Source organism: Sturnus vulgaris, chromosome 37, assembly GCF_052056855.1.
Source record: "Sturnus vulgaris isolate bStuVul1 chromosome 37, bStuVul1.hap1, whole genome shotgun sequence".
Lineage (NCBI taxonomy): Eukaryota > Metazoa > Chordata > Aves > Passeriformes > Sturnidae > Sturnus > Sturnus vulgaris.
The window spans coordinates 315,795-341,630 of NC_142279.1; the positions used below are offsets into that span (position 1 = coordinate 315,795).

General features: G+C 56.6%; 4 protein-coding genes and 1 long non-coding RNA gene across 6 annotated transcripts; 1 reads left to right on the forward strand and 4 right to left on the reverse strand.

Moving 5' to 3' along the window:
* Positions 1-455: 455 nt before the first annotated feature.
* On the reverse strand, positions 456-3,038 carry LOC148220476 (uncharacterized). Its single transcript, XM_088155310.1, has 5 exons — positions 2,810-3,038; positions 2,283-2,324; positions 2,051-2,166; positions 1,400-1,493; positions 456-600 (listed from the first exon to the last, which is right to left on the reverse strand). The coding sequence occupies exons 1-5, from the start codon at positions 2,871-2,873 to the stop codon at positions 488-490; spliced, it is 429 nt and encodes a 142-aa protein (XP_088011436.1). The 5' UTR covers positions 2,874-3,038; the 3' UTR covers positions 456-487.
* Positions 3,039-3,170: 132 nt separating this feature from the next.
* On the reverse strand, positions 3,171-10,226 carry ETHE1 (ETHE1 persulfide dioxygenase). Its single transcript, XM_088155309.1, is given in 11 exon segments — positions 3,171-3,413; positions 3,415-3,431; positions 3,968-4,010; positions 4,012-4,056; positions 4,058-4,086; positions 4,945-5,034; positions 5,645-5,669; positions 5,672-5,776; positions 6,361-6,506; positions 7,683-7,827; positions 9,449-10,226. Coding segments are annotated over 11 exon segments (801 nt in total). The 5' UTR covers positions 9,551-10,226; the 3' UTR covers positions 3,171-3,359.
* On the forward strand, positions 6,538-9,262 carry LOC148220478 (uncharacterized). Its single transcript, XR_015798772.1, has 2 exons — positions 6,538-7,150; positions 7,521-9,262. It is a non-coding gene; the product is annotated as an uncharacterized LOC148220478 (long non-coding RNA).
* A 134-nt stretch (positions 10,227-10,360) lies between the features above and the next one.
* On the reverse strand, positions 10,361-16,899 carry XRCC1 (X-ray repair cross complementing 1). Its single transcript, XM_088155311.1, has 14 exons — positions 16,634-16,899; positions 16,450-16,542; positions 16,063-16,161; positions 15,827-15,985; positions 15,668-15,742; positions 14,722-14,821; positions 14,553-14,617; positions 13,142-13,446; positions 12,924-13,040; positions 12,024-12,218; positions 11,632-11,720; positions 11,470-11,560; positions 10,888-10,963; positions 10,361-10,787 (listed from the first exon to the last, which is right to left on the reverse strand). Exons 1-14 carry the CDS (start codon positions 16,703-16,705, stop codon positions 10,674-10,676), a joined length of 1,650 nt encoding a protein of 549 aa, XP_088011437.1. The 5' UTR covers positions 16,706-16,899; the 3' UTR covers positions 10,361-10,673.
* A 137-nt stretch (positions 16,900-17,036) lies between these two features.
* On the reverse strand, positions 17,037-25,629 carry SMG9 (SMG9 nonsense mediated mRNA decay factor). Of its 2 annotated transcripts, none has more exons than XM_088155308.1 (13): positions 25,338-25,629; positions 24,686-24,757; positions 24,353-24,593; positions 23,820-23,917; positions 23,624-23,736; positions 22,932-23,043; positions 21,977-22,072; positions 21,796-21,881; positions 21,195-21,298; positions 20,108-20,215; positions 18,984-19,118; positions 17,885-18,026; positions 17,037-17,172 (listed from the first exon to the last, which is right to left on the reverse strand). In XM_088155308.1, the coding sequence occupies exons 1-13, from the start codon at positions 25,428-25,430 to the stop codon at positions 17,094-17,096; spliced, it is 1,479 nt and encodes a 492-aa protein (XP_088011434.1). In that variant the 5' UTR covers positions 25,431-25,629; the 3' UTR covers positions 17,037-17,093. The 2 variants fall into 2 exon arrangements, with proteins under 2 accessions (XP_088011434.1, XP_088011433.1); XM_088155307.1 differs by having other exon boundaries at positions 24,353-24,596.
* Between the last annotated feature and the right edge of the window lie 207 nt (positions 25,630-25,836).

Sequence of the window (25,836 nt, forward strand, 5' to 3'; positions counted from 1 at the left end):
CCCCCAAAATCCTCCCCCAAAATCCCAAAAAAAATCCTCATAAAATCCCCCCAAAAATCCCCCCCAAAAACAAAAAAATCCTCATAAAATAAAAAAAAAACCACTCCAAAAAGTCCTAAAAAAACCCCCAAAAATCCTCATAAAATCCCCCAAAAGTCCCCCCCAAAATCCCCAAAAAACCAAAAAAATTCTTCCCAAAACCCCCCAACCCCCCCCAAAAATAAAAAAAAAAATCCTCAAAAAAACCCCCCAAAAATCCCCCAAAAACCCCCAAAAAATCCCCAAAAAACCCCCCAAAAATTCCCCCCCAAATCCCCCCAAAACCCCCAAAAATCTCCCCCCCCCAAAACCCAAAAAAATCCCCAAAAATAAAAAAAAAAATCCCCCCAAAACCCCCAAAAAATCCCAAAAATCCCCAAAAACTCCTCAAAAAATCCCCCAAAAAATCCCCAAAATCCCCCTCCCCCAAACCCCGCCCCTCCCCCACTCACCGTGGCCGTGGTGGGAGCGGGGCCGGGGGGTCTGGGGGGGTCCCGGCCTCTCCCCTCCCCCACTCCGGCGCCGGGGGAGGCTGTCGGACCTCTGGAGGCCGATGGCGCCCTGGGGACAATTTGGGGACAATTTGGGACAATTTCGGGACATTTGGGGACAATTTGGGGACAATTTGGGACAATTTGGGAAAATTTGGGACAATTTGGGACAATCTGGGGACAATTTGGGGACAATTTGGGAAAATTTGGGACAATTTGGGGACATTTGGGACAATTTGGGGACATTTGGGGAGATTTTGGGGTCACCCGGGGTCACTCAGGGTCACTCAGGGGTCAGTCGGGGTCACTCAGGGGTCACTCAGGGTCACTCAGGGGTCACTCGGTCACTCAGGGGTCACTCAGGGGTCACTCGGGGTCACTCAGGGGTCACTCAGGGTCACTCAGGGTCACTCAGGGGTCACCCAGGGGTCACTCAGGGTCACTCGGGGTCACTCAGGGGTCACTCAGGGGTCATTGGGGTCACTCAGGGGTCACTCAGGGTCACTCAGGGGTCACTCGGGGGTCACTCAGGGGTCACTCGGGGTCACTCAGGGGTCACTCGGGGGTCACTCAGGGTCACTCAGGGTCACTCAGGGGTCACTCGGGGGGTCACTCAGGGGTCACTCAGGGTCACTCAGGGGTCACTCGGGGGTCACTCAGGGGTCACTCGGGGGTCACTCAGGGGTCACTCGGGGTCACTCAGGGGTCATTGGGGTCACTCAGGGGTCACTCAGGGGTCACTCAGGGGTCACTCAGGGGTCACTCAGGGTCACTCAGGGGTCACTCAGGGGTCACTCAGGGGTCACTCAGGGGTCATTGGGGTCACTCAGGGTCACTCAGGGGTCACTCAGGGGTCACTCAGGGGTCACCTGCACCGAGCTCTGCAGCGCCAGCACCCGGGGGGGGTCGCAGGGGGGTCCCAGGAGGATCCAGCGCCGGTCGGTGGCGGTGGGAGAACATCAGCTGCGACATCCCATAATAACCCCAGATCAACCCCAAAATCAGCTGCGACATCCCATAATAGTCCCAAATCAACCGGGACATCCCATAATATCCAAAAATCAACTCCAAATCGACCCAAAATCCGCTGGGGCATCCCATAATAACCCAAAATCAACCCCCAAATTAACAGGGACATCCCATAATAACCCAAAATCACCCACGACATCCCGTAATAGCCCCAAATAAACCCAAAATCAACCCGGACATCCCATAATAGTCCCAAATCAACCGGGACATCCCATAATATCCAAAAATCAACCCCAAATCGGCTGGGACATCCCATAATAACCCCAAATCAACCCCAAATCAAACCAGAATCGAATGGGACATCCCATAATAACCCCAAAATCCACTGGGACATCCCATAATAGCCCCCAAATCAACCGGGACATCCCATAATAACCCCCCCAAAATTATCCCCAAAATTCCGGAAATTCCCCCCAAAATCCCGGTTGGGGATTCCCCAAAATTCCCCCCCCCCCCCCCCTCCCCCCCCCCCCCCAAATCCCCGCCCTCACCGCCGCCTGTGACGTCATCGCCTCTGACATCACCGCCTCTGACGTCACCGCCGCCCCGCCGCTGACGTCACCGCCGACGCCCCTCCCCCCTCCGCTTTTGGGGGAGGGGGCTCGTCCTGAGGGGGGGGTGGGCAGGGGATGACGTCACCAAGGGGTAGCTGGGGGGGTGGGGGGGTGGGGGAGGGGGCCCAGGGGTGGGGGAGGGGCCTCAGGGGTGGGGGGAGGGGCGCACCTCCAGTCTCAGCCCCTCCAGCGCCGCCGCCGTGGTCCCGTCCTGGCTCCCAGTTCAGACCAGTTCAGAGCGGGAATTTCCCAGTGACCCCCCCCCAGTCCCTCCCAGTCCATCCCAGTCTGTCCCAATCTCTCCCAGTCCCCCTCCCAGTATAACCCAGTCCATCCCAGTCTCACCCCACCATTCTCCCAGTCTCTCTCCCAGTCCCCCCCAGTCCCTGCCAGTGTCTCCCAGTATGTCCCAGTCCATCCCAGTTCCTTTTCCAGTCGGCCCCAGTATCCCCCAGTCCATCCCAATCCCCCCCCATTCTCTCCCTGTCCCTCTCCCAGTTCCCCCCAGTCCATCCCAGTTTATCCCAGTCCATCCCAGTCCCCCCCAGTCCATCCCAGTCCATTCCCAGTCCCCCCCAGTCCATCCAGTCCATCCCAGTCCATTCCCAGTCCCCCCCAGTCCATCCCAATCCCCTCCCAGTCCATCCCAGTCCATCCCAGTCCCCCCCAGTCCATCCCAGTCCATCCCAGTCTCACCCCGCTCTCCTCTCCCCCCGCGCTGGGGGTGGGGGGGGGTCTCCCCCCCGCCGCGTTGCACCATGGGAAGGTCCAGGGGGGGTCAAAGGTCACGGCCTGGGGTCGGTGGGGGGGGAGGGTCCGGCCTTCCCCCTCCCCCTCCTCACCTCCCCCCGCTCTCCGAGCGCGCACACCTGGATGGGAGGGGGAGGGGCGGGGGCGCGGCGTGCCCTGATGACGTCACCGCGCACACCTGGACGCGCCGGTTCGGCCGCACCTGAGGAATTGGGGGCGGGGCTTTGCGGCCCCACCCTCCCTCCCCCCACGCCGTGGGAAGCGGCCACGCCCCTTTTTCCCACGCTAGGCCACGCCCACTCCAGCCTCGTTTTGAATCCGTGATTTTATTGGTCGGGGGGGGAGGGGGCGGGGCCACGCGCGGCGCGGCCGCCAGGGGGCGGTAAAGAGGAAGGGGGGGGCGTGGCTTCATCCGGAAGTGGACGCGGCGCTAACCGGAAGTTCTCGTTCTAATGCGGAAGCACCCGCGGGGTTTTTGACCGGAAGTCAGCGGGTTTTAACCGGAAGTGGGCGTGGCTACGGGCTCATCCTGGATCCCACAGCGGAGATTGGGCGGGAACGGCGATGTCTGAAAAAAGGTGGGGGGGGGAGATTTTGGGGTGAATTTCGGGGTTTTTGGGGATGATTTTGGGGTGAATTTTTGGGTTTTTTTAGGGATGATTTTGGGTTTGATTTCGGGATTTTCGGGGGATAATTTTGGGGTGAATTTCGGGATTTTTGGGGATGATTTTGGGGTGAATTTGGCGGGGATTTCAGGGATAATTTTGGGGATTTCGGGGGATGATTTTGGGTCGAATTTTGGGGTTTTGGGGGGGTGATTTTGGGGGGAATTTGGAGTGATTTTTTTGGGTGGATTTTGGGGTGAATTTTGGGGTTTTCGGGGGAAATATTTTGGGATGATTTTTGGGATTTTTCGGGATAATTTCGGGGTGAATTTTGGGGATTTTCAGGGAATAATTTCGGGGTGAATTTTGCGATTTTCAGGGGAATAATTTCGAGGTGAATTTTGGGGATTTTCAGGGATAATTCCGGGGTGAATTTTGGGGGTTTTTCAGGGATAATTCCGGGGGTGAATTTTGGGGTTTTTTTCGGGTCTGTCCCCACCCATGAGGCGGGGCCGGGGCAGCTCCAGCCGCTCCATCAGCGCCCACGAACTCGTCGGCGCTCAGGGTCAGGCGGGGGTTGTGGAGCCGCCTCCTCCCCCACCGTGCTCATGGTGTGGCCTGGGGGGGGGGAGGGGAGGGGTCAGAGACGGCCCCAGACCCCCCCGAGTGACCCCTGAGTGACCCCTGAGTGACCCCGAGTGACCCCTGAGTGACCCCGAGTGACCCCAATGACCCCTGAGTGACCCTGAGTGACCCCGAGTGACCCCCCGAGTGACCCTGAGTGACCCCTGGGTGACCCCTGAGTGACCCCGAGTGACCCTGAGTGACCCCTGAGTGACCCCAATGACCCCCGAGTGACCCCTGAGTGACCCCTGAGTTATACTGGGATGGACTGGGAGGGATTGGGATGTACTGGGAAGGCACTGGGAGAGGACTAGGATAGACTGGGATGAACTGGGATGGACTGGGAGGGAACTGCGATGAAATGGGAAGCACTGGGATAAACTGGGAGGACACTGGGATGGACTGGGATGGACTGGGAGAGGACTAGGATGTACTGGGAAGCACTGGGATGAACTGGGAGTAACTGGGAAGGCACTGGGATGAACTGGGAGAGGATTGGGATGGACTGGGATGAACTGGGTCAAACTGGGAGGGCATTGGGATGAACTGGGATCGACTGGGATGTACTGGGATGCACTGAGATGAACTGGGAAAGGACTAGGATGGACTGGGAGGGACTGGGAGAGGACTGGGATGAACTGGGACAAACTGGGCTGAACTGGGCTGAACTGGGAGGGCACTGGGATGGACTGGGATGAACTGGGAGGGCACTGGGACAAACTGGGGAGCCCTCCCCCCCTCCCCCACCCCCACCCTCACCCTCCCATCACCCCTCCCCCTTCCAAAATCTCAGCACGTCCCCCCCCCAAAAATTCCACCACCCCCCACCCCCCCCCGGTGCCCCTCCCCCACCCGCGTAGTCGTGCCCGGGGTACACTCGGCAGCTCTCGGGCAGGGTGAAGATGCGCTCGTGCACGGAGCGGTGCAGGGTGCGCGCGCAGCCTGGGGGGAGGGGGGAGGGGTTACCATGGAGACCACACCCCCCCCCCCCCCGAGGTGACGTCACGGCTCGGTCGTCACGGTAACGGAGAGGGGGGGAGGGGGGGTGTGGGTTTGTGCCCGCCCGGTACGGACCAGTTGGCTCCGCTGTTTATGCTCAATCCCCGCTCCCAGTTCATCCCAGTTCATCCCAGTTCATCCCAGTCCCCTCCCAGTTCATCCCAGTCCCCTCCCAGCCCCCTCCCAGTTCATCCCAGTACATCCCAGTTCATCCCAGTCCCCTCCCAGTATATCCCAGTCCATCCCAGTCCCTCCCAAGCCCCTCCCAGTATATCCCAGTGCCCTCCCAGTTCCTCCCAGTCTCCTCCCAGTCCCTCCCAATCCCCTCCCAATCCCCCCCCAGTCCCTCCCAGTCTATCCCAGTCCCTCCCAATCCCCTCCCAGTCCCTCCCAATCCCCTCCCAGTTTTCTCCCAGTCCCTCCCAATCCCCTCCCAGTCCCCCCCAATCCCCTCCCAGTCGCTCCCAGTCCCTCCCAATCCCCTCCCAGCCCCTTCCCAGTCTCTCCCAGTCCCTCCCAGTCCCTCCCAGTCCCTCCCAGTCCATCCCAGTACCCTGCTGGAAGTCCGTCCCTGCCGCAGCCCCCGCACCAGCAGCGCGTCCCCGGTGAAGGCCATGGAGGAATCATCGAGCACGAAGGTGACACAGCCCGGGGTGTGCCCGGGGGTGGGGACCACCCGCAGCGCCTGGGGACCCCCGAAAACGGGGTCAGGGGGTCCCCAAAAATTCACTGGGAGGTCAAAAATCCCATCTGGGAACCCCAAAATTCAGTGGGACCCCGAAAATTCCATCCGGGGACCCCAAAAAAATGGGGTCAGGGGGTTCCGAAATTCATTGGGAACCCAAAAAATTCCATCAGAGGACCCCAAAAATTCACTGGGACCCCCAAAAATTGGGGTCAGGGGGCCCCAAAATTCAATGGGACCCCAAAAATCCCGTCAGGGGACCCCCAAACCCCGCCCCTCCCCCACCCCCCAAAAATCTCCCCCCCCTCAAGATGGGACCCAAAACCCGCCCCTCCCCCACCCAGAACCCCTCCATGTCCCCAAAGGGGTGGGGGAGGGGAATGGGGGGGGGGATGTCCCCAAGGGGTGGGGGAGGGGAATGAGGGGGGGGGATGTCCCCAAGGGGTGGGGGAGGGGAATGGGGGGAGGGATGTCCCCAAGGGGTGGGGGAGGGGAATGAGGGGGGGGGATGTCCCCAAGGGGTGGGGGAGGGGGGGATGTCCCCAAGGGGTGGGGGAGGGGAATGGGTGGGGGAGGGGCCTCACGAAGCTCCCGAAGCGCAGCTCGTCCCCCTCCCCCAGCCGCACGTCCGCGCATGCGCCGCTCGCCCGCGAGATGGCGCTGGCGCAGCCGAGCGCGCGCCGGAGCGCGCCCGAGCCCGTCACGTGATCGGCGTGGCAGTGCGTGTTGGCTGCGCGGTGACGTCATGGCGGCGGGGGTGGGGGGGGTGACGTCATGGAGGGGGGGGGAGAAAAAAAGAAAAAAAAAAAAAAAAGTCGCGCGGTGAGGTCCCGGTAAATCCCAGTGCATCCCAGTATGTCCCAGTAACCCCCCAGGGTCCTCCCAGTCCTCTCCCAGTATGTCCCAGTAACTCCCAGTCCATCCCAGTAGCCTCCCAGTAATCCCCCAGGCTCCTCCCAGTAGGCCCCAGGGTCCTCCCAGTGCCTCCCAGTAACTCCCAGTCCATCCCAGTAGCCTCCAGGGTTCACCCAGTGTCTTCCAGTAGCTCCCAGTACACCCCAGTAGCCTCCCAGTATGCCCCAGTAACCCCTCAGGGTCCTCCCAGTAGCCCCCAGTGAGTTCCCGGTGCCTCCCAGTAGCTCCCAGTTCTCTCCCAGTAACTCCCAGTACGTCCCAGTAGCCCCCAGGGTTCTCCCAGTGTCTCCCAGTACATCCCAGTGCCCTCCCAGTGTCCCGCAGTGGGCAGGGCCAAAAGGGGCACGTGATGTGGGCGTGGCTTTAACGGGTGTGTGGGCGGAGCTTGAAGGATCATGTGACATGGGCGTGGCTTAAAACAGACACATGACATGGGCGGGCTTAAAGGGACAGAACACAGTGGGCGTGGCTTGAAGAAAGTTATGTGGGCGTGGCTTAAAGAGACACGTGACGTGGGCGTGGCTTAAAGGGTCAGGACACAATAGGTGGAGCTTAAAGGGGACAGGACACAGTGGGCGTGGCTTAAAGAGACACGTGAGATGGGCGGGGCTTAAAGAGCCACGTGACATGGGCGTGCCTTAAATGGGCAGGACACAGTGGGCGGGGCTTAAAGGGACGGGACACAGTGGGCGGGGGCTTAAAGGGACAGCGCACAATGGGCGTGGCTTAAAGAGCCACGTGACATGGGCGTGGCTTAAAGGGACATGACACAGTGGGCGGGGCTTAAAGGGACAGCGCACAATGGGCGGGGCTTAAAGAGACACGTGAGATGGGCGGGGCTTAAAGGGACACGACACAGTGGGCGTGCCTTAAAGGGACAGGGCAAATTAAATGCCCGGCTGGGCGTGGTTTTTGCTGGGCGTGGCCGATGCGGGCGGGGGTTTTTTTGGGGGGGTGGGGTGTGGGCGTGGCCCCGCCCCTCCCCCCTCACCTGCGTAGCGCAAGGTGAGGCCGAGCTCGCGCAGGAGCCGCAGGTCCCGGGGCACCGTCTCGAGCACGGGGTCGATGATGACGGCGTCGCCCGAGCGCCGGTCGGCCAGCAGGTACGTGTAGGTGCACGAGGAGGCCTCGAAAAGCTGCCCCCAAAAAAATTTAAAATAAATGTAAAAAATTCAAAAATTGAAAAAAGTGAAAAAAAATTTAATGTTGTTACAAAAAAAGGGAAAAAAAAATGGAAAAAAAATGGAAAAAAAATGGAAAAAAATCATCAAAAAAGGGAGTAAGGGACGTGTAGGTGCACGAGGAGGAGTCGAAAAGATGCCCAAAAAAATTTAAAATAAATTTTTAAAGAATTAAAAAAAAAAAATTAAAAAAAAAAATTAAAGTTGTTACGAAAAAATGGAAAAAAAATGGAAAAAAATGGAAAAAAAAACATCAAAAAGGAGCAGGTACGTGTAGGTGCACGAGGAGGCCTCGAAAAGCTGCCCCAAAAAAATTTAAAATAAATGTAAAAAATTCAAAAATAAGAAAAATGTTGGAAAAAGTTGAAAAAAAATTAAAGTTGTTACGAAAAATGGAAAAAAAATGGAAAAAAAATGGAAAAAAAAAATCAAAAAAGGGAGCAGGGACGTGGAGGTGCACGAGGAGGAGTCGAAAAGATGGCAAAAAAAATTTAAAATAAATGTAAAAAAATTGAAAAAAATTGAAAAAAGTTAAAAAAAAATTAAAGTTGTTAAAAAAAAATGGAAAAAAAAACCATCAAAAAAAGGTAGTAGGTACGTGGAGGTGCACGAGGAAAAGTCGAAAAGATGCCCAAAAAAAATTTGAAATAATTTAAAAAAATTAAAAAAAAAAAAAATTAAAAAAATATTTAAAGTTGTTACGAAAAAATGGAAAAAAAAATGGAAAAAAAAATGGAAAAAAAAAATCAAAAAAAGGGAGCAGGGACGTGGAGGTGCACGAGGAGGAGTCGAAAAGATGGCAAAATATAAAAATAAAAAAAATAAAATAAAATAAAATAAAAATTCTCTTCAAAAGCACCAAACAATCCCACTCAAAAAAAGAAAAAAAAAAAAAAAAAACTGAAAAAAATCCCAAAAATCAAATAATCTCCCTCAAAAAATGAAAAAGTTCCCATCAAAGAATGAAAATTTAAAAAAAATTTCTCTCAAAAAGACCAAAAAAAATCCCCTCAAAAAAATCCAAAAAAGTTCAGAAATTTCGCTCAAAAAAAATTTTAAAAAAAACCCTCAAAAAATAAAAAAAAACAGCCGCAAAAAAAAAAAATCCAAAAAACCTCTTTAAAAATCCAAGAGAAACCCCAAAAAATCCTCGTCAAAAAATAAAATACGAGAAACCTTCAATAAAATAAAAAAAAATTCTTAAAAATTGGAAAAAAAAACCCAAAAAATCTCCCTTAAAAAAGCCAAAAATCCCCCTCAAAAAAAATTTTAAAAACCCCCAAACCGACTCCCCGTAAAAAATCCAAAAAAAACCCCGACAATCCCCCCGCAAAAAAATATTTTTTTAAAACCCCCATCGAAGAATAAAACAAAAAAAACCCCAAAATTATCTTTAAAAATCCCCCCGACCCTTTCGCCCCGCCCCCCCCCCCCCTCCCCTCACGACCTTTGATCCCCTCACGATCCCCGAGGCCTCTCCCGCCCTTTCCTCGATTAAAAAAAAAACCAAAACCCCAATTTTTTTAATTTTTTCGGTTAAAATTCCAATTTTTTTTTCCCCCCCCTTCCACCTCACCTGTCTCATCAGCAGCTGCCTCCCCTCCCTCGGCGCTGTCGTTGATGTCGCGATCCCTCTCGCTGTCGCGACAGCGGCGCCCGGGAGGCGGCGGAGCAACATGGCGGCGGTGGGGACCGCAAAGAGCGCGGCCGCTTTAAGAGGGGACCGGAAGGGGCGGGGCTTAAAGAGGCGGCAATGCCTTAAAAGGGCAACGGCAAAAAGGAAAGGGGGGGGGGGGGAGGGGGGCCGGCGGTTAAAAGGGCGATGGGGCCTTAAAGCGGCGATGGAAGGAGAGAGGATTTAATGGTGGGGACCGCCTTAAAGGGGCAATGGCTGGGAGGGATTTTTTTTTTTTTTTTTTTTATATTTTTATCGAATATTTTTATTTATTTTATTTCTTTTCTATTTTATGGATTGCTCGTTATGGATTTGTTTTCTATTTATTTCTTTTTTAATTCTAGTTGCTTTATATTTGTATTTCAATTTCTATTAATATTTATATTAATATTTATATTAATATTTCCATTTGTATTAATATCCATATTTACTACTAACAATCTTACATTTCCTCTAAGATTCTTGCACCGTATTTTTATCTATTTATTACATTTATTTAACCAATTTAATGTTTAATTTGCTCATTATATGTTTATTTTTCTCTATTGAGATATCTCAAGTATTTATTACGTTTTTTATAGTTTTTATTCTTTATTTTTTAATATTTATTTTATTTTATTATGAATTTACTATGTGTGATGACCTTTATATGTATTAATATTTATTTCTGTATTTTTATATCCATTCATTCCTATAATTATTTAATCTAATATAAACCTCTATAATTTCTTATTTACTTATATAATCTAATAAATATTATCTGTTTATATAATCTAATAAATATCTTTGCAATTTAATAATCCAATAAATCTGTAATTTATGATAAATTTTTAATGTGCACTTTAATGCATTTTTATTTTGCACTCGTGTGTTTTCATGAACTTTTATGCAAATTTTCACATTTAAATTTTTACATTTCCAAACCCCCGTTCCACACCAACCTCTTAAAAGGGCAACGCCCTTCAGGTGGGCCCCACCCCCCCTTCCCCAAACCACGCCCACTTCAAAAAAAAAAAAAAAGAAAAAAAAACCAAACCCCACCCCCTCCGTTCATTTTTATTCCAAACCGATTTTAATCTCGACCTGAGGAGTGCGAGTGACGTCGGCGGTGACGTCAGCGGTGACGTCACGCGCGGGGCACCACGGCGTAGGGCTGGGCCGGCAGGGGGCGCTGGCGCTCCCCGCAGAGCAGCAGCCAATGGGGACGCACGAAGGTCAGCGAGGGGCGGAGCTCCAGAGCCTGGATGGGGTGGGGTGGGAGGGGCTTAGAGAGGCCACGCCCACCCCGACCACACCCCCTTTAAGCCACATCTTTAGGCCACGCCCACTTCCGGCCACACCTCCTCGAAGGCGGGGTCCCATTCCTGCGCTGTCACCACGTGAGTCACCGACTCGTCCATGTACGGGGCCAGGGTGCTGGGGACCAGTATAAACCAGTATGGACCAGTACAGACCGGTATAAACCAGTATGGACCAGTATGAACCAGTACAGACCAGTAAAAACCAGTATGGACTGGTACAAACCAGTAAGGTTCAATCCAGATCAATATAAACCAGTACAAACCAGTACAAACCAGTCTGGTCTCCTAGTCCCGAGTGCTTCCCAGTTCCTCCCAGTATAAACCAGTCCCTCCCAATCCCCTCCCAGTCCATCCCAGTCCCCTCCCAGTCCCTTCCAAACCCCTCCCAGTTACTCCCAGTCCATCCCAGTCCCCTCCCAGTTCCTCCCAGTCCCTTCCAATCCACTCCCAGTCCATCCCAGTTCCCCCTAGTCCATCCCAATCCCCTCCCAGTCTCTCCCAGTCCCCTCCCAGTTCCCCCCAGTCCATCCCAGTCCCTCCCAATCCCCTCCCAGTCCCCTCCCAGTCCCTCCCAGTCCATCCCAGTCCCCTCCCAGTCCCTCCCAGTCCCCCCAGTCTCACCCCCCGAACGCCACCACGTAGCGCAGCAGCCGCCGCTCCTCCCCCTCCGGGAATTCCCCGTGGAAAAAAAAAGTTTTGTCCTGAAAGAAATCTGTGGGGGAGGGGCCAGGTGAGCAAAAAGAGGGGGGTGGGGAGGGGAAGGGTGGGGGGAGGGGCACGCACCTGGCAGGGGGGGGATGGGCTCGTCCTGCTCCCCCTCCCCCTCCTCGTCCTCGCTGTTCTCCTCGGTGGAGCCTCCGTAGGGGTCGGTGCTGGGGGGGGGGGGGAGGGGCCAGGCGTGACCACGCCCACCCCAGGTGTGGCCACGCCCACCCCCGATGGGACCGGAACCGTCCCAAGTGCGACACCCCCCGCCCACTTCCGGTGTGGCTCCACCCACTTCCGGTGTGGCCGAACCCATCCGGGTGCGTCCCCACTTCCGGCCCGACACGCTCGCTTCCGGTTTGACCCATCCATTTCCGCTCGGGTCCCACCCACTTCCGGGTTTGCCCCACCCACTTCCGGGTTGCCCCACCCACTTCCGGTTCGACCCCACCTGTTCAATCCCCACTCACTCTGATTGGCCGTCGCTGTCACCTGACTCGGGGGGCGTGGCCGGCGCTGCGGGTGGGGGAGGGGTCTCAGGTGTGTCCAGGTGAGCCGGCCCCGCCTTTTTCCCCACCTTGAGGGGGGAGGGGCGGGAAGGGGGCGGGGCATCCTCAGCCTCCTCCCCCTCGCTGCTGGACGAGGTGGAGCCGTCCAGGAGGTACCTGGGGGGAGGGGCACAGGTGTGGGTGTGGCACTGCCAGGTGTGTCCCAGGTGTGTCCCAGGTGTGCCAAACCCCCCAAAACTCTTCCCCAGGTGTGCCCAGGTGTATCCCAGGTGCCCCCAGGTGTATCCCAGGTGTGCCACAGCCCCCAAAACTCATCCCCAGGTGCCCCCAGGTGTATCCCAGGTGTATTCCAGCTGTCCCCAGGTGTATCCAGGTACCCCCAGGTGTACCCCAGCTGCCCCCAGGTGTGCCCAGGTGCCCCCAGGTGTATCCCAGATGCCCCCAGATGTGCCCAGGTGCCCCCAGGTGTCTCCCTGATGTACCCAAGTGCCCCCAGGTGTATCCAGGTGTGCCCAGGTGTATCCCAGATTTATCCAGATGTGCCCAGGTGTATCCCAGCTGCCCCCAGGTGTATCCACGTGCCCCCAGGTGTATCCCAGGTGTTCCCAGGTGCCCCCAGATGTACCCAGGTGTACCCCAGGTGTGTCCAAGTGTATCCCAGGTGTGCTCAGGTACCCCCAGGTGTATCCCAGGTGTTCCCAGCTGCTCCCACGTGCCCCCAGGTCTATCCCAGGTGTATCCCAGGTGCCCCCAGGTGTATCCCAGGTGTGCCCAGGTGTATCCCAGCTGCCCCCAGGTGTATCCCAGGTGTGCCCAGGTGCCCCCAGGTGTACCCCAGGTGTACCCCCAGGTGTAACTCACGGCCCACACGGGACCCTGGCCCGTAACCTCTGACACTCCCAGATCCATCCAGGTGCCACCACCACTCCCCCGAGCTGCCTCGCCCGAGCCGCCTTGGGCGTCCGCGCGAACGCGCACCTGGGCACAGGTAAAAAAAAACCAAAAAAACCCCAAAAAAAATCCTTTTAAAAACCCTCACCTGAACCTCCAACCAGGTGAGGGGAGGGGGCTTCACCTACACCAGGTGTGTGCTGTCCTCGGTCCAGTCAGGTCGGTACTGGGCTCCCAAAGCGACGGCGGCCGAGCGCAGGTGAGAGCGCAGAGGGTTCTGGAAACCGCTCAGGACCAGCACCACCCCCCCCAGAACGGGGTTTTGGGGGGGTGGTCCCGAGTTTTGGGGGGGTGGTCCCGGGTTTTGGGGGGGTGGTGGCGAGTTTTTGGGGGTTTTTGAGGAGGGGGGGGAGGAGATTTTGGGTTTTTTCGGGGGGGCGCCGTCGGTTTTCGGGGGAGGCGGGCGGCGCTTGGGGGGCGGCGGGGGAGGAACCTGGAGGAGGGAGGGGAAAAAAAAAAATTTTGGGAAAATTTGGGGAGAGGGGAGGGGGAGTCTTGAAAGTTTTGGGGGGGTTTCGGGTGGGGTTTGGGGTCCCAAGTGGGGTTTTGGGGGTCTCAGGTGGGGTTTTGGGGGTCCCAGGTGGGATTTTGGGGTCTCAGGTGGGGTTTTGGGGGTCTCAGGTGGGGTTTTGGGGGTCCCAGGTGGGATGTGGGGGTCTCAGGTGGGGTTTTGGGGGTCTCAGGTGGCATTTTGGGGGTCCCAGGTGGGATGTGGGGGTCCCAAGTGGGGTTTTGGGGGTCTCAGGTGGGATTTAGGGGTCCCAGGTGGGATTTTGGGGTCCCAGGTGGGATTTTGGGGGATCCCAGGTGAAATTTTGGGGGTCTCAGGTGGGGTTTTGGGGGTCTCAGGTGGGGTTTTGGGGTCCCAAGTGAGATTTGGGGGTCTCAGGTGGGATTTTAGGGGTTCCAGGTGGGATTTTGGGGTCCCAGGTGAAAGTATGGGGGTCCAAGTGGGATTTTGGGAGTCTCAGGTGGGGATTTGGGGGGTCGCAGGTGGGGTTTTGGGGGTCCCAGGTGGGATTTTAGGGGTCCCAGGTGGGGATTTGGGGGTCTCAGGTGGGGTTTTGGGGGTCTCAGGTGGGATTTTGGGGGTCTCAGGTGGGGATTTGGGGGTCCCAGGTGGGATTTTGGGGGTCCCAGGTGGGATTTTGTGGGTCTCAGGTGGGGTTTTGGGGTCCCAAATGGGATTTTGGGGGTCTCAGGTGGGGATTTGGGGGGTCCCAGATGGGATTTTGTGGTCCCAGGTGTGAATTCTGGGGTCCCAGGTAAAATTATGGGGGGTCCCAAGTGGGATTTGGGGGTCTCAGGTGGGATTTTGGGGTCCCAGGTGTGACTTATGGAAAATTTCGGGGTCCCAGGTGTGAATTCCGGGCTCCCAGGTGTGAATTTTGGGGTCCCAGGTTTGAATTTTGGGTAATTCCGGGGTCCCAGGTGTGAATTTTGGGTAATTTGGGTGCCCCAGGTGTGAATTTGGGTGCCCCAGGTGTGAATTTTGGGGTCCCAGGTGTGACTTTTGACCAATTCCGGGGTCCCCCTTACCTTGCTGACCTCACCTGTCCCCTCCAGCGCTGCCACGGCGTAACTGGGACCGGGGGGGGAGGGGTCTGCAAATTTTTTGGGGGGAGGGGGGAGGGGCTTTGAGGAGAGGTCCCGATGGGTGGGGGAGGGGCTGTGGGGTGGTGGGGGGAGGGGGAGGGGAGGGTCTTACCTGGCGTGGGGGAGGGGCGCCGGTAGAAGAGGGAGCCGGGGGGGCGGCGGGGGCTCCCCTCCCCCTCCTCCCGCAGAGTGAAGGGACCCAGGCGGCGGAGCTGGGGGGGGGGAGGGGAGAAATTTGGGGGATTTTGGGGGGAATTTGGGGATTTTGGGGGGAAATTTGGGGATTTGGGGGGGAATTTGGGGGGAAATTTGAGGGATTTTGGGGGGATTTGGGGATTTTGGGGGAAATTTGGGAAAAATTGAGGGAAATTTGGGAGGTTTGGAGGGGATTTTGGGGGAAATTTGGGGGATTTTGGGGAAAATTTGGGGATTTGGGGGAAAATTTGGGGATTTTGGGGAAAATTTGGGGATTTGGGGGGAAATTTGGGGATTTTGGGGGAAATTTGGGGATTTTGGGGGAAATTTGGGAGATCTTGGGGGAACTTTGAGGATTTGGGGGGAAATTTGGGGGATTTGGGGGGGAAATTTGGGGATTTGGGGGTAATTTTGGGGGGAATTTGGGGGGGAAATTTGGGGATTTGGGGGGAATTTTGGGGGAAATTTGGGGGGGAAATTTGGGGATTTGGGGGGAATTTTGGGGGGAATTTGGGGGAAAGTTTGGGGATTTTGGGGGAAATTTGAGGATTTGGGGGGGAATTTGGGGGAAATCTGGGAGATTTGGGGGAAATTTGGGGGATTTTGGGGGGAAATTTGGGGGAATTTTTTGGGGAAATTTGGGGTCACTCGGGGTCACTCGGGGTCATTTTGGGGTCACTCGGGGTCACTCAGGGGTCACTGTGGTCACTCAGGGGTCACTCGGGGTCACTCAGGGGTCACTCGGGGTCACTCAGGGGTCACTCGGGGTCACTCAGGGTCACTCAGGGGTCACTCGGGGGTCACTCAGGGGTCACTCGGGGGTCACTCAGGGGTCACTCAGGGGTCACTCGGGGGTCACTCACCGTCCCCCCAGCCGTCCCCTCGTCCTCTTTGGGCGCAGCAAACACCCGGATGAACGCCAGCCCGTAGGGACGAGTCTGCCACAAAATTTTGGGGGGTGGGTGGGGGGGGTCTCACCACCCAAATTTCACGACTCTGAGCCCTCCCACCCCCCCACTCACCTGGCAGTAAGGTTGACTCAACACCACCTTTAACCTGTCCCACGTAGCCTGAGCCGGATTTTTAACCAAAGAATCCGGCCCAAAAATCCGAACCCGCCTCGGTTCTGCCCCGGCCCGGCTCTCGCTGGGTGACATCAGAGCAGCGCTGGGCAGCAACACCTGGGACAGGTGAGGTTGGAGGTGAGGTTCAGGTGAGGTTTTAAAAAAGGGTTTTTTTGTTTTTTTTTTAAGCTCACCTGGAATTCACCGCCGGCCGAGGAAGCCACGAGAACCTCGACGAAAGCGGCGCCGTCGTTGCCCACGTGAAGGGAATGGATGGGTTGGGGTTTGCCCAGCTGGGTTTCACGTTAAAAATAAAATTTAAAAAAAAATTTTTTTTTTTGGGGTGTGATGGTTTCAGGAATTCAGCCCAAAACTGGAGGGGTCCAAAATGGACGTGGCCAACCCCAAATGTGCTCAGGGAGAGTCAAAAGTTATCGAGGAGTCGCTACCAGTTTCTCCCAGTGGCCCCCAAAATTCCCTCCCAGTACATCCCAGTAGCCCCAAAACCTTCTCCCAGTCCCTCCCAGTGCCCCCAAATCACATCCCAGTCCCTCCCAGTCCCCTCCTCATCCTCTCCCTACCTCCAGCACCACGCTCAGCTGCTTCTCCCCCGCCGTCGCCCCCCGCCAGCGCCCGCCATCATCGGGCCGCAACAAATTCTCGGCCGGGTGACGCTGCGGAAACGCAAAAAAAAAAAAAAAATCAGCACCGAAATCCTCCCCCCCGCCGGTACCGCCAGAGCTTCTCCCTTCTCCACGGACCCACCGGGTCAGCGCTGGTCACGGACACGACGCGCGTGAACGGAATCTCCGGCATGGCGGCGGCCGCAGCCGCCATTAAGCGGAAATCGCCTCAGAGATTTCCCGCCCTCCCCCGCGCGGGAGCCGCTCCGCCAAACGAGCCCTCAGCTCTATGGTTTGGAGGGGGACTTCCGGTTTTAGAGCGCATGCGCAAGGAGCCGCTCTATCCTCCCGGTCCTCCCGCCTCTATGGTCACGTGGTTTCCTCCCTCAGGAGTTTTCCCGCCCTTTTTCGCAGCGCGCGAAACCGTGAGGGGAAAGGGGGGGGGGCCGGGAATAATTAAATATTTCGGGGTTAATTCGATCTAATTATGCCTCGGAGGGAGAATTAATTAACACCAGTCGTTAATTAAGACCAAAACGAAGAGGTTTTGGGGGTTTCCAGGTAGTTTATTGGTCCAGCGGGCGCCTCCCAGTGCTCCCAGTTCAGCCCAGTAAGCGGCCATACTCGGCCAGGGCCGAGGATTTCTTGACGCCGTCCCAAATGCGGGCAGCGTAGTGGAACCTGCGACCAGTATGGACCAGTATGGACCAGTATGGACCAGTACAGGTAAGATAAGGTCTCCCAGTTACACGCCAACCCCCCTCCCAGTACATCCCAGTTCCTCCAAACCCATCCCAGTCCCTCCCAGTGGTACCAAAACCCCATCCCAGTGACTCCCAGTTCATCCCAGTCGCTCCCAAACCCCCTCCCAGTGCATCCCAGTGCCCCAAAAACCCCTCCCAGTCCATCCCAGTCCATCCCAATCCCCCCCCAGTCCCTCCCAGTCCCTCCCAGTCGCTCCCAGTCGCTCCCAATCCCCTCCCAGTCCATCCCATTCCCCCCCAATCCCCTCCCAGTCCCTCCCAATCCCCCCCCAGTCCCTCCCAGTCCCTCCCAGTCGCTCCCAGTCCCTCCCAATCCCCTCCCAGTCCCTCCCAGTCCATCCCAGTCCCCCCCAATCCCCTCCCAGTCCCTCCCAGTCCATCCCAGTCCCCCCAAATCCCCCCCCAATCCCCTCCCAGTCCCCCCTAATCCCCCCCAATCCCCTCCCAGTCTCTCCCAGTCCCTCCTAATCCCCCCCCAGTCCATCCCAATCCCCTCCCAGTTGCTCCCAGTCGCTCCCAGTCCCCCCCAGTCGCTCCCAGTTCCCCCCAGTCCCTCCCAATCCCCTCCCAATCCCCTCCCAGTCCCTCCCAATCCCCTCCCAGTCGCTCCCAGTCGCTCCCAGTCTCACCAGTTGCGCTCGGTCAGCAGGCTGTGGGATAACTGGGAGCGCGCGGCCGCCAGGACCCTCCCCCTGAGCCGGGCCAGGAGCCCCCCCAGCCCCCCCCGGCCCCGGAATGGGGGCAGGGCAGGGAACAGAGCCCCTCCCCCACCTGCAACGGGAGGGGCACGCTGGGGTTACTGGTTTGGACTGGGAGGGAATGGGGTGTACTGGGAGAGGGGTTTGGGGGGACTGGGGTGGGTTTAGAGGGGACTGGGATGAACTGGGATGTACTGGGAGGGGGTTTGGGGGGACTGGGATGTACTGGGAGGGACTGGGAGGGGGTTTGGGGGGACTGGGGTGGGTTTAGAGGGGACTGGGATGTACTGGGAAGGGGTTTGGGGGGACTGGGATGTACTGGGATGTACTGGGAGAGGGGTTTGGGAGGGACTGGGATGTACTGGGAGGGACTGGTTTGTACTGGGAGGGAATGGGGTGTACTGGGAGAGGGGTTTGGGGGATCTGGGAGGGACTGGGATATACTGGGAGGGGGTTTGGGGGGACTGGGGTGGGTTTAGAGGGGACTGGGATGTACTGGGAAGGGGTTTGGGGGTACTGGGATATACTGGGACGTACTGGGAGAGGGTTTGGGGGGACTGGGAGGGACTGGGATGAACTGGGAGAGGGGTTTGGGGGCACTGGGAGGGACTGGGATGTACTGGGAAGGGGTTTTGGGTGAACTGGGTTGGGTTTAGAGGGGACTGGGATGTACTGGGATATACTGGGAGAGGGTTTAGAGGGGACTGGGATGTACTGGGAGAGGGGTTTGGGGCTACTGGGATGTACTGGGAGAGAATTTAGGGATAACTGGGAGTGACTGGGATATACTGGGAAGGGGTTTTGGGTGAACTGGGTTGGGTTTAGAGGGAACTGGGATATACTGGGATGTACTGGGATGAACTGGGAGGAAACTTAGGGACAACTGGGAAAACGTTTCATCCTTTAACGGGGGCACTGGGATGGACTGGGAAGGATCTCAGGGGGCGCTACTGGTTTATACTGGTTCATACTGGTTCATACTGGTTTATACTGGTTTATACTGGTTTATACTGGTTTATACTGGTCTCACCTGCCCGGGGCAGGGCGTCCTCGGCCTCGTCCTCCAATGGGGGCAGCAGGAACAGATTGACCTCGGCCTCGGGGGGGGGAGGGGAGACCCCCAAACTGGGGGGACTGGGGAGCAGCTCCCGCATGGAGAGAGAGCCTGGAAACGCCCCCAGTTCGGACTGGTTTGGACTGGTTTGGACTGGTTTGGATTGGTTTGGGATTTAACCCCGAAGTCTGAGCGAAATTTGATGGAAATCGCTCGGTTTTACCCCAAAATTTACCCCAAAAGTCACCTGGGAACCTCAGAATTCAGCCCAAAGTTGAAGCAGAATTTGTCCAAACTCACCCCAAAATTTATCCCAAAATTCACCCCAAAATTTAACCAAAATCACCACAAAAATCACCCCAAATTCACCCCAAAATTTCCCCCAATTCACCCCAAAATTCACCCAAAATTCACCAAAATTTAACCAAAATCACCACAAAATTCACCCCAAAATTCACCCCAAAATTTCCCCCAATTCACCCCAAAATTCACCCAAAATTCACCAAAATTTAACCAAAATCACCCCAAAATTCACCTCAAATTCACCCCAAATCCCCCCAGGACCCCCCAAAATTCCCCCAAATTTTATTTTTGATCCCCAAAAATCCACCCGGGACCCCCAAAATTCCCCAAATTTCACCCAAATCCCACCTGGGACCCCCCAAAATCTCCTCAGGACCCCCCAGAATTCATCTGAGACCCCCCAAAAATCCCCCAAAATTTATCTGGAACCCCCCAAAATTCCCTCAAATTTATTTGGGACCCCTCCCAAAACTCCACCTGATACCCCCAAAAATCCACCTGGAATCCCCCAAATTTTACCCAAATCCCACCCGGGACCCCCCAAAATTTATCTGGGACCCCCCAAAATCCCCCCAAATCCCACCTGGGACCCCCCAAATTTATTTGGGACCCCCAAAATCCGCCGTACCCCGATATTTGAGGCGGGAATGGGCCACGAGCCTGCCCAGCACTCGCTGCATCTGCCCCCCAAAAACTGCCCCCAAACCCCAAAATATCCACCCGAGACCCCCCAAAATCCCCCCAAATCCCACCTGGGACCCCCCAAATTTATTTGGGACCCCCAAAAAAGGCCGTACCCCGATATTTGAGGCGGGAATGGGCCATGAGCCTGCCCAGCACTCGCTGCATCTGCCCCAGGCGCCGCGGGGAGAAACACTCGGGGGGGGCTCGGGTCTGCACGAAAACTGGGGAGGGGGCACACCTGGGTTACCTGGGGGGCACACCTGGGTACACCTGGGTACACCTGGGGGGCACCTGGGTACACCTGGGGGGCACCAACATTCGGGGGGGGCTCGGGTCTGCACGAAAACTGGGGAGGGGGCACACCTGGGGTTACCTGGGGGGCACCTGGGGGTTATGGGGGTGTGGGTGTAGGGCAGGATAGATAGAATCTATAGGGCCAGATCTATAGGACCTATGGGATCTATAGGGCCAGATCTATAGGGTCAGGTCTATAGGATCTATGGGGTCTATAGGGTCCGTTCTGTAGGGTCAGATCTATGGGGTCAGATCTATGGGGTCTATGGGGTCTATGGGGTCAGATCTATGGGGTCTATGGGGTCAGATCTATGGGGTCTATGGGGCTCACCCAGGTGTGGGTAATACTCCGAGGGCTATGGGGTCAGATCTATGGGGTCTATAGGGTCAGATCTATGGGGTCTATAGGGTCTATAGGGTCAGATCTATGGGGTCAGATCTATGGGGCTCACCCAGGTGTGGGTAATACTCCGAGGGCTATGGGGTCAGATCTATGGGGTCTATGGGGTCAGATCTATGGGGTCTATGGGGTCAGATCTATGGGGTCTGTGGGGTCAGATCTATGGGGTCTATGGGGTCAGATCTATGGGGTCTGTGGGGTCTATGGGGTCTATGGGGTCAGATCTATGGGGTCTGTGGGGTCTATGGGGCTCACCCAGGTGTGGGTAATACTCCGAGGGTTATGGGGTGAGATCTATGGGGTCTGTGGGGTCTATGGGGTCTGTGGGGCTCACCCAGGTGTGGGTAATACTCCGAGGGCTATGGGGTCAGATCTATGGGGTCTGTGGGGTCTATGTGATCTATGGGGTCTGTGGGGTCTATGGGGCTCACCCAGGTGTGGGTAATACTCCGAGGGCTATGGGGTCAGATCCATGGGGTCAGATCTATGGGGTCTGTGGGGCTCACCCAGGTGTGGGTAATACTCCGAGGGCTCCTCGGCCCCGGCCCCGCTCGAGTCGTGGCTCGGGGACGGCGTCGGCGGCTTCACCATCTCAGCCGTCTGCAGGAACCTGGATTGGGGGAATTCGGGGGGATTTGGGGGAAATTTGGGGGGATTTGGGGGAAATTTGGGACATTTGGGACATTTGGGGGAAATTTTGGGAAAATTTGGGGACATTTGGGGAAAATTTGGGGACATTTGGGGGAAATTTGGGGAAAATTTGGGACATTTGGGGGAAATTTGGGGAAAATTTGGGGACATTTGGGGGATTCGGGGGAATTCAGGACGTTTAGGGAAATTTGGGGCAGTTTTGGGGTCACTTTGGGGTCACTCTCAGGTCAGTTCTGGGGTCATTTTAGGGTCACTTTGGGGTCAGTTTCCGTGTCACTTTAGGGTCAGTTTTGGGGTCACTTTGGGGTCACTCTCAGGTCAGTTTCGGTGTCACTTTAGGGTCACTTTGGGGTCAGTTTTGGGTCGCTTTGGGGTCAGTTTTGGGGTCACTTTGGGGTCACTCTCAGGTCACTTTGAGGTCACTTTGGGGTCACTTGGAGGTCACTCCGTCCCCACCTGTAGAGCCCCAGGTCCGTGAACCAATCCTGCACCAGCAGCACCACGTGGCACACGGTGAACAGGAACGCCGCGATCTGCAGGGACTGCCCCGGGCCGTTCATTAACCCAATTAACCTCATTAAACAAACCTCATCGGCATCATTAACCCCCCCCTCCCCTGCCGGCCACGCCCCCTTACCTGCGTCTCCACGTAGGCGTGGGGCAGCGCGAATTCCGGCGGCAGCTTCCGGTCGTTGTTGATCAGGTGATCGAGGTGGGCGGGGCTGAGGATGGGCTGGGGGGAGGGAGGCGTGGCCAAAGGGTGAGGCCACGCCCACATCCAGGTATGGTAATTGGGGGGGGGGGATATATGTGTTAATTAAGGTAATTGGGGTGATTAGGGTGTCCTGGGGTAAATACGGTAATTGGGGTAAATGCGGCGATTCAGGATAATTACGGTGAATGCGGCGATTTTAGAATAATTACGGTTGTCTGGGTTTGTGCTGTAATTTAGGATCATTACGGTAAACGCGGCGATTTAGTGTCATTACGGTAACTGCGGGGATTTAGGATAATTACGGTAATTAGGTGGGTGCGGTGATTTAGGATAATTACGGTAGCTGCGCTAATTTAGGGTAATTACGGTAATGCGTTAATTTAGGGTAATTACGGTAACTGCGCTAATTTAGGGTAATTACGGTAACGCGGTAATTTTAGGGTAATTACGGTAATGCGGTAATTTTAGGATAATTACGGTAATGCGGTAATTTTAGGATAATTACGGTAATTAGGCAGTGCGGCAAATTTAGGATAATTACGGTAGCTGCCTTAATTACGGTAATCTGGGTAAATACGGTAATTTAGGTAATTTGGGATAATTACAACAACCAATTAACGGCAATCGGGGTGATCAGAGTTAATTAGCCATAAATTAAGCGCAAGTGCGAGGTAATCAATGCTAATTATGGACGGCTTAGGTGCTAGTCATTAACTAATTACGGACTAATTAAGCCCAATTAAGCGACTTTTGGGCTAATATTCCCTACTTTTGAAGTTATTAGCGCTAATTAACGGCAATTAGAGACAAATACCCGCTGATTTTGTTGCCGCGGAAGGGTGACCGAGGTTAATTAGCGTTAATTAGCGCTAATTACCTGCGTGTCCAGGAAGAGCACGCGCTCCTGGGTGACGAAGAGATCGATGCCCCCGGTCTGGGCCCCGCCCCTTTCCCGCAGCTCCGGCGGCTGCGGCCGGAACACGAAGGAGCTGCACCAGTATAAACCAGTATAAACCAGTATAAACCAGTATGGACCAGTATAAACCAGTATGGACCAGTATGGACCAGTATAAACCAGTATGGGCCAGTATAGACCGGTATGGATCAGGACCCCTCCCAAACCCATCCCAGCTCCTCCCAGTAATTCCCAGTTCCCCCAAATCCTCCCCCAGTCCATCCCAGTCCATCCCAGTATATCCCAGTCACTCCTAACCCTTCTCCCAGTTGCTCCCAGTCCCCCCCAATCCCCTCCCAGTCCATCCCAGTACCTCCCAGTCCGTCCCAGTCACCCCTGACCCATCTTCCAGTTGCTCCCAGTGCCCCCCAGTCTCTTCCCAGTTCTCCCAATCCCCTCCCAGTCTCTCCCAGTCACCCCTAACCCCTCTCCCAATCCCTCCCAGTCCATCCCAGTCCCCCCCATCCCATCCCAGTTTATCCCAGTCCCTTCCCAGTCCCCCCCAATCCTCTCCCAGTCTCTCCCAGTCACCCCTAACCCCTCTCCCAGTCCCTCCCAGTCTCTCCCAGTCACCCCTAACCCCTCTCCCAGTCTCTCCCAGTCCCTCCCAGTACCGCGGATCCTCCTCGGGCTGGTTCCCGGCCAGCAGTGACAGCACCGTGGATTTCCCGGTTCCCTGCAGCCCCAGCGCTCCCACCACCAGCACGTCCGTCTGCTCCAGCAGGAACTGGGAGCACTGGGAGTCACTGGGAGGCCCCTCCCCCACGCCCCCAGCCCCTCCCCCACCCCCCCCCAGCCCCTCCCCCACACCTCCAGGGCGCTGTCGCACCAGTTCATCTGCTCGTCCACCAGTTTGATACTGGTTTTCATCTTCTCGGGCGCCGCCAGCCGGGCCTGGGCCTGGGCAGCTGAGAGGGGGAGGAGCCGGGGCTGGGACACGCCCACGAACCCTCCCAGTATAAACCAGTCACTCCCAGTAACTCCCAGTTCCCTCCCCAGTCCATCCCAGTCCCCCCCAATCCCCTCCAATCCCTTCCCAGTCTCTCCCAGTCCCTCCCAGTATATCCCAGTAACTCCCAGTTCCCTCCCCAGTCCCTCCCAGTCCATCCCAATCCCCTCCCAGCCCCTCCCAGTCTATCCCAGTCCCTCCCAGTTTGATCCCAGACCCCCCAATCCCCTCCCAGTCCCCCACAATCCCTTCCCAGACTTTCCCAGTCCCTCCCAGTCCCCTTCCAGGCTCTCCAATCCCCTCCCAGCCCCTCCCAGTTTGATCCCACTCCCTCCCAGTATATCCCAGTCCCTCCCAATCCCTAGCCCCACCCCTTTAAGCCCCGCCCACTCACGGTCCAGCGCGGCGGGCGGGGCCAATCCGCGGCTGTGCAGTTGATAGACAGGCTGGGTGGGGCGTGGCCCCTCCCTCTCGATGGGCGGGGCTTGCGTTGGCCCCTCCCCCGCCGCGGCCGAGGCCCCTCCCCCACCCCGCCCCTCCTCCCCCCGCGCTTTCATCAGCACGATGGGCGGGGCCGGGGCGGGAGGGGGCGGGGCTTGAGCTGGCCCCGCCTTCGGGGCCGCCGGGGGCGGCTGCTGCTGGCCCAAAAAAGGGAAATGACGTCACGGGGTGTGGTCATTAGACACGCCCCTCCTTTTTTGGGGTGGCCACGCCCCCCCAAACTCACCCGCTCGGCCGGGGGCTTGGCCAGGATGATCGGGGTCTTCTGCAGGGTCCCCGCTGGCTCCTCCCCCACTTCCTGTGGGCGGGGCGTGGTCAGGCCACGCCCACAAAACAGCCACGCCCACCCCGGCTCTCATGGTTCTCTATAGAGACTTAAGCCACGCCCACTTATGCCACACCCAGAGAAGCCACGCCCCCATTATCACACCCCCTTTAGAACTGTCAATCATTCCCAAGCCCCACCCCATCCACCTCCTGTCCATCAATCCAAGCCACACCCCCACCATACTGTTAATCCTAAGCCCCGCCCATATAGCTGCTGTCAATCATTCCTAAGCCACGCCCCATGGTAATACACCCCCCTTGCAGCTCCTGTCAATCATTCCTAAGCCACGCCCCCCACACTCACTCCTGTACAGCTGTCAATCAATCCCAATCCCCGCCCCTTGCAGCAGCTGTCAATCATTCCCAAGCCCCGCCCCGTGTAGCTGCTGCCAATCAGTGCGAAGCCACACCCACAGCCCCGCCCCCTGCGGCTCCTGTCAATCATTCCCAAGCCCCGCCCCTTACAGATTCCGTCAATCATCCCTAAGCCACGCCCCACCATCAGCCCCACCCCATTCCGCCGCTGTCAATCATTCCCAAGCCCCGCCCACCCTCCGCTCTCCGCCGCTTCCTTCCGTTTCCTTCTCGCGGTTCCAGCAGCGGCGCCGCGCGCCGGGGGCGGGGCTCTGCCCGGAGTCCGACATGGCGGCAATCACGGAGAGGCCCGGGAAGGTCCCCGAGCCCCTGAGGGGTCCCCGGGAGGCTCCCGGGAGTTCCCGAAGCCCTGAAGGAGCTTCCGGTTCTTTTCCCGCTTCCCGGCGCGCGCGGGCTGAGGGGAGGGGGGGGTGTGGCCTGCAAGGGAAGCGCGGCGCGCATGCGCGGAGGGGTGTGGCCTACACGGAAGCGCCGCGCGCATGCGCAGAAAAACGCGTGTCCCCGCGCCACAACACGCATGCGGGAAGAGGGCGTGGCCTGTATTTAAAGGGCCAGTGCCTTTTTTTTCCTTAGGGGGGGGGAAGCGCATTTTGCACCACGTGACACCCCCCCCCCCAATAAACAACTCCGGCGCCTCGTTGTGGTTTTTATTAACGGCGAAATCCTCGTTAATTA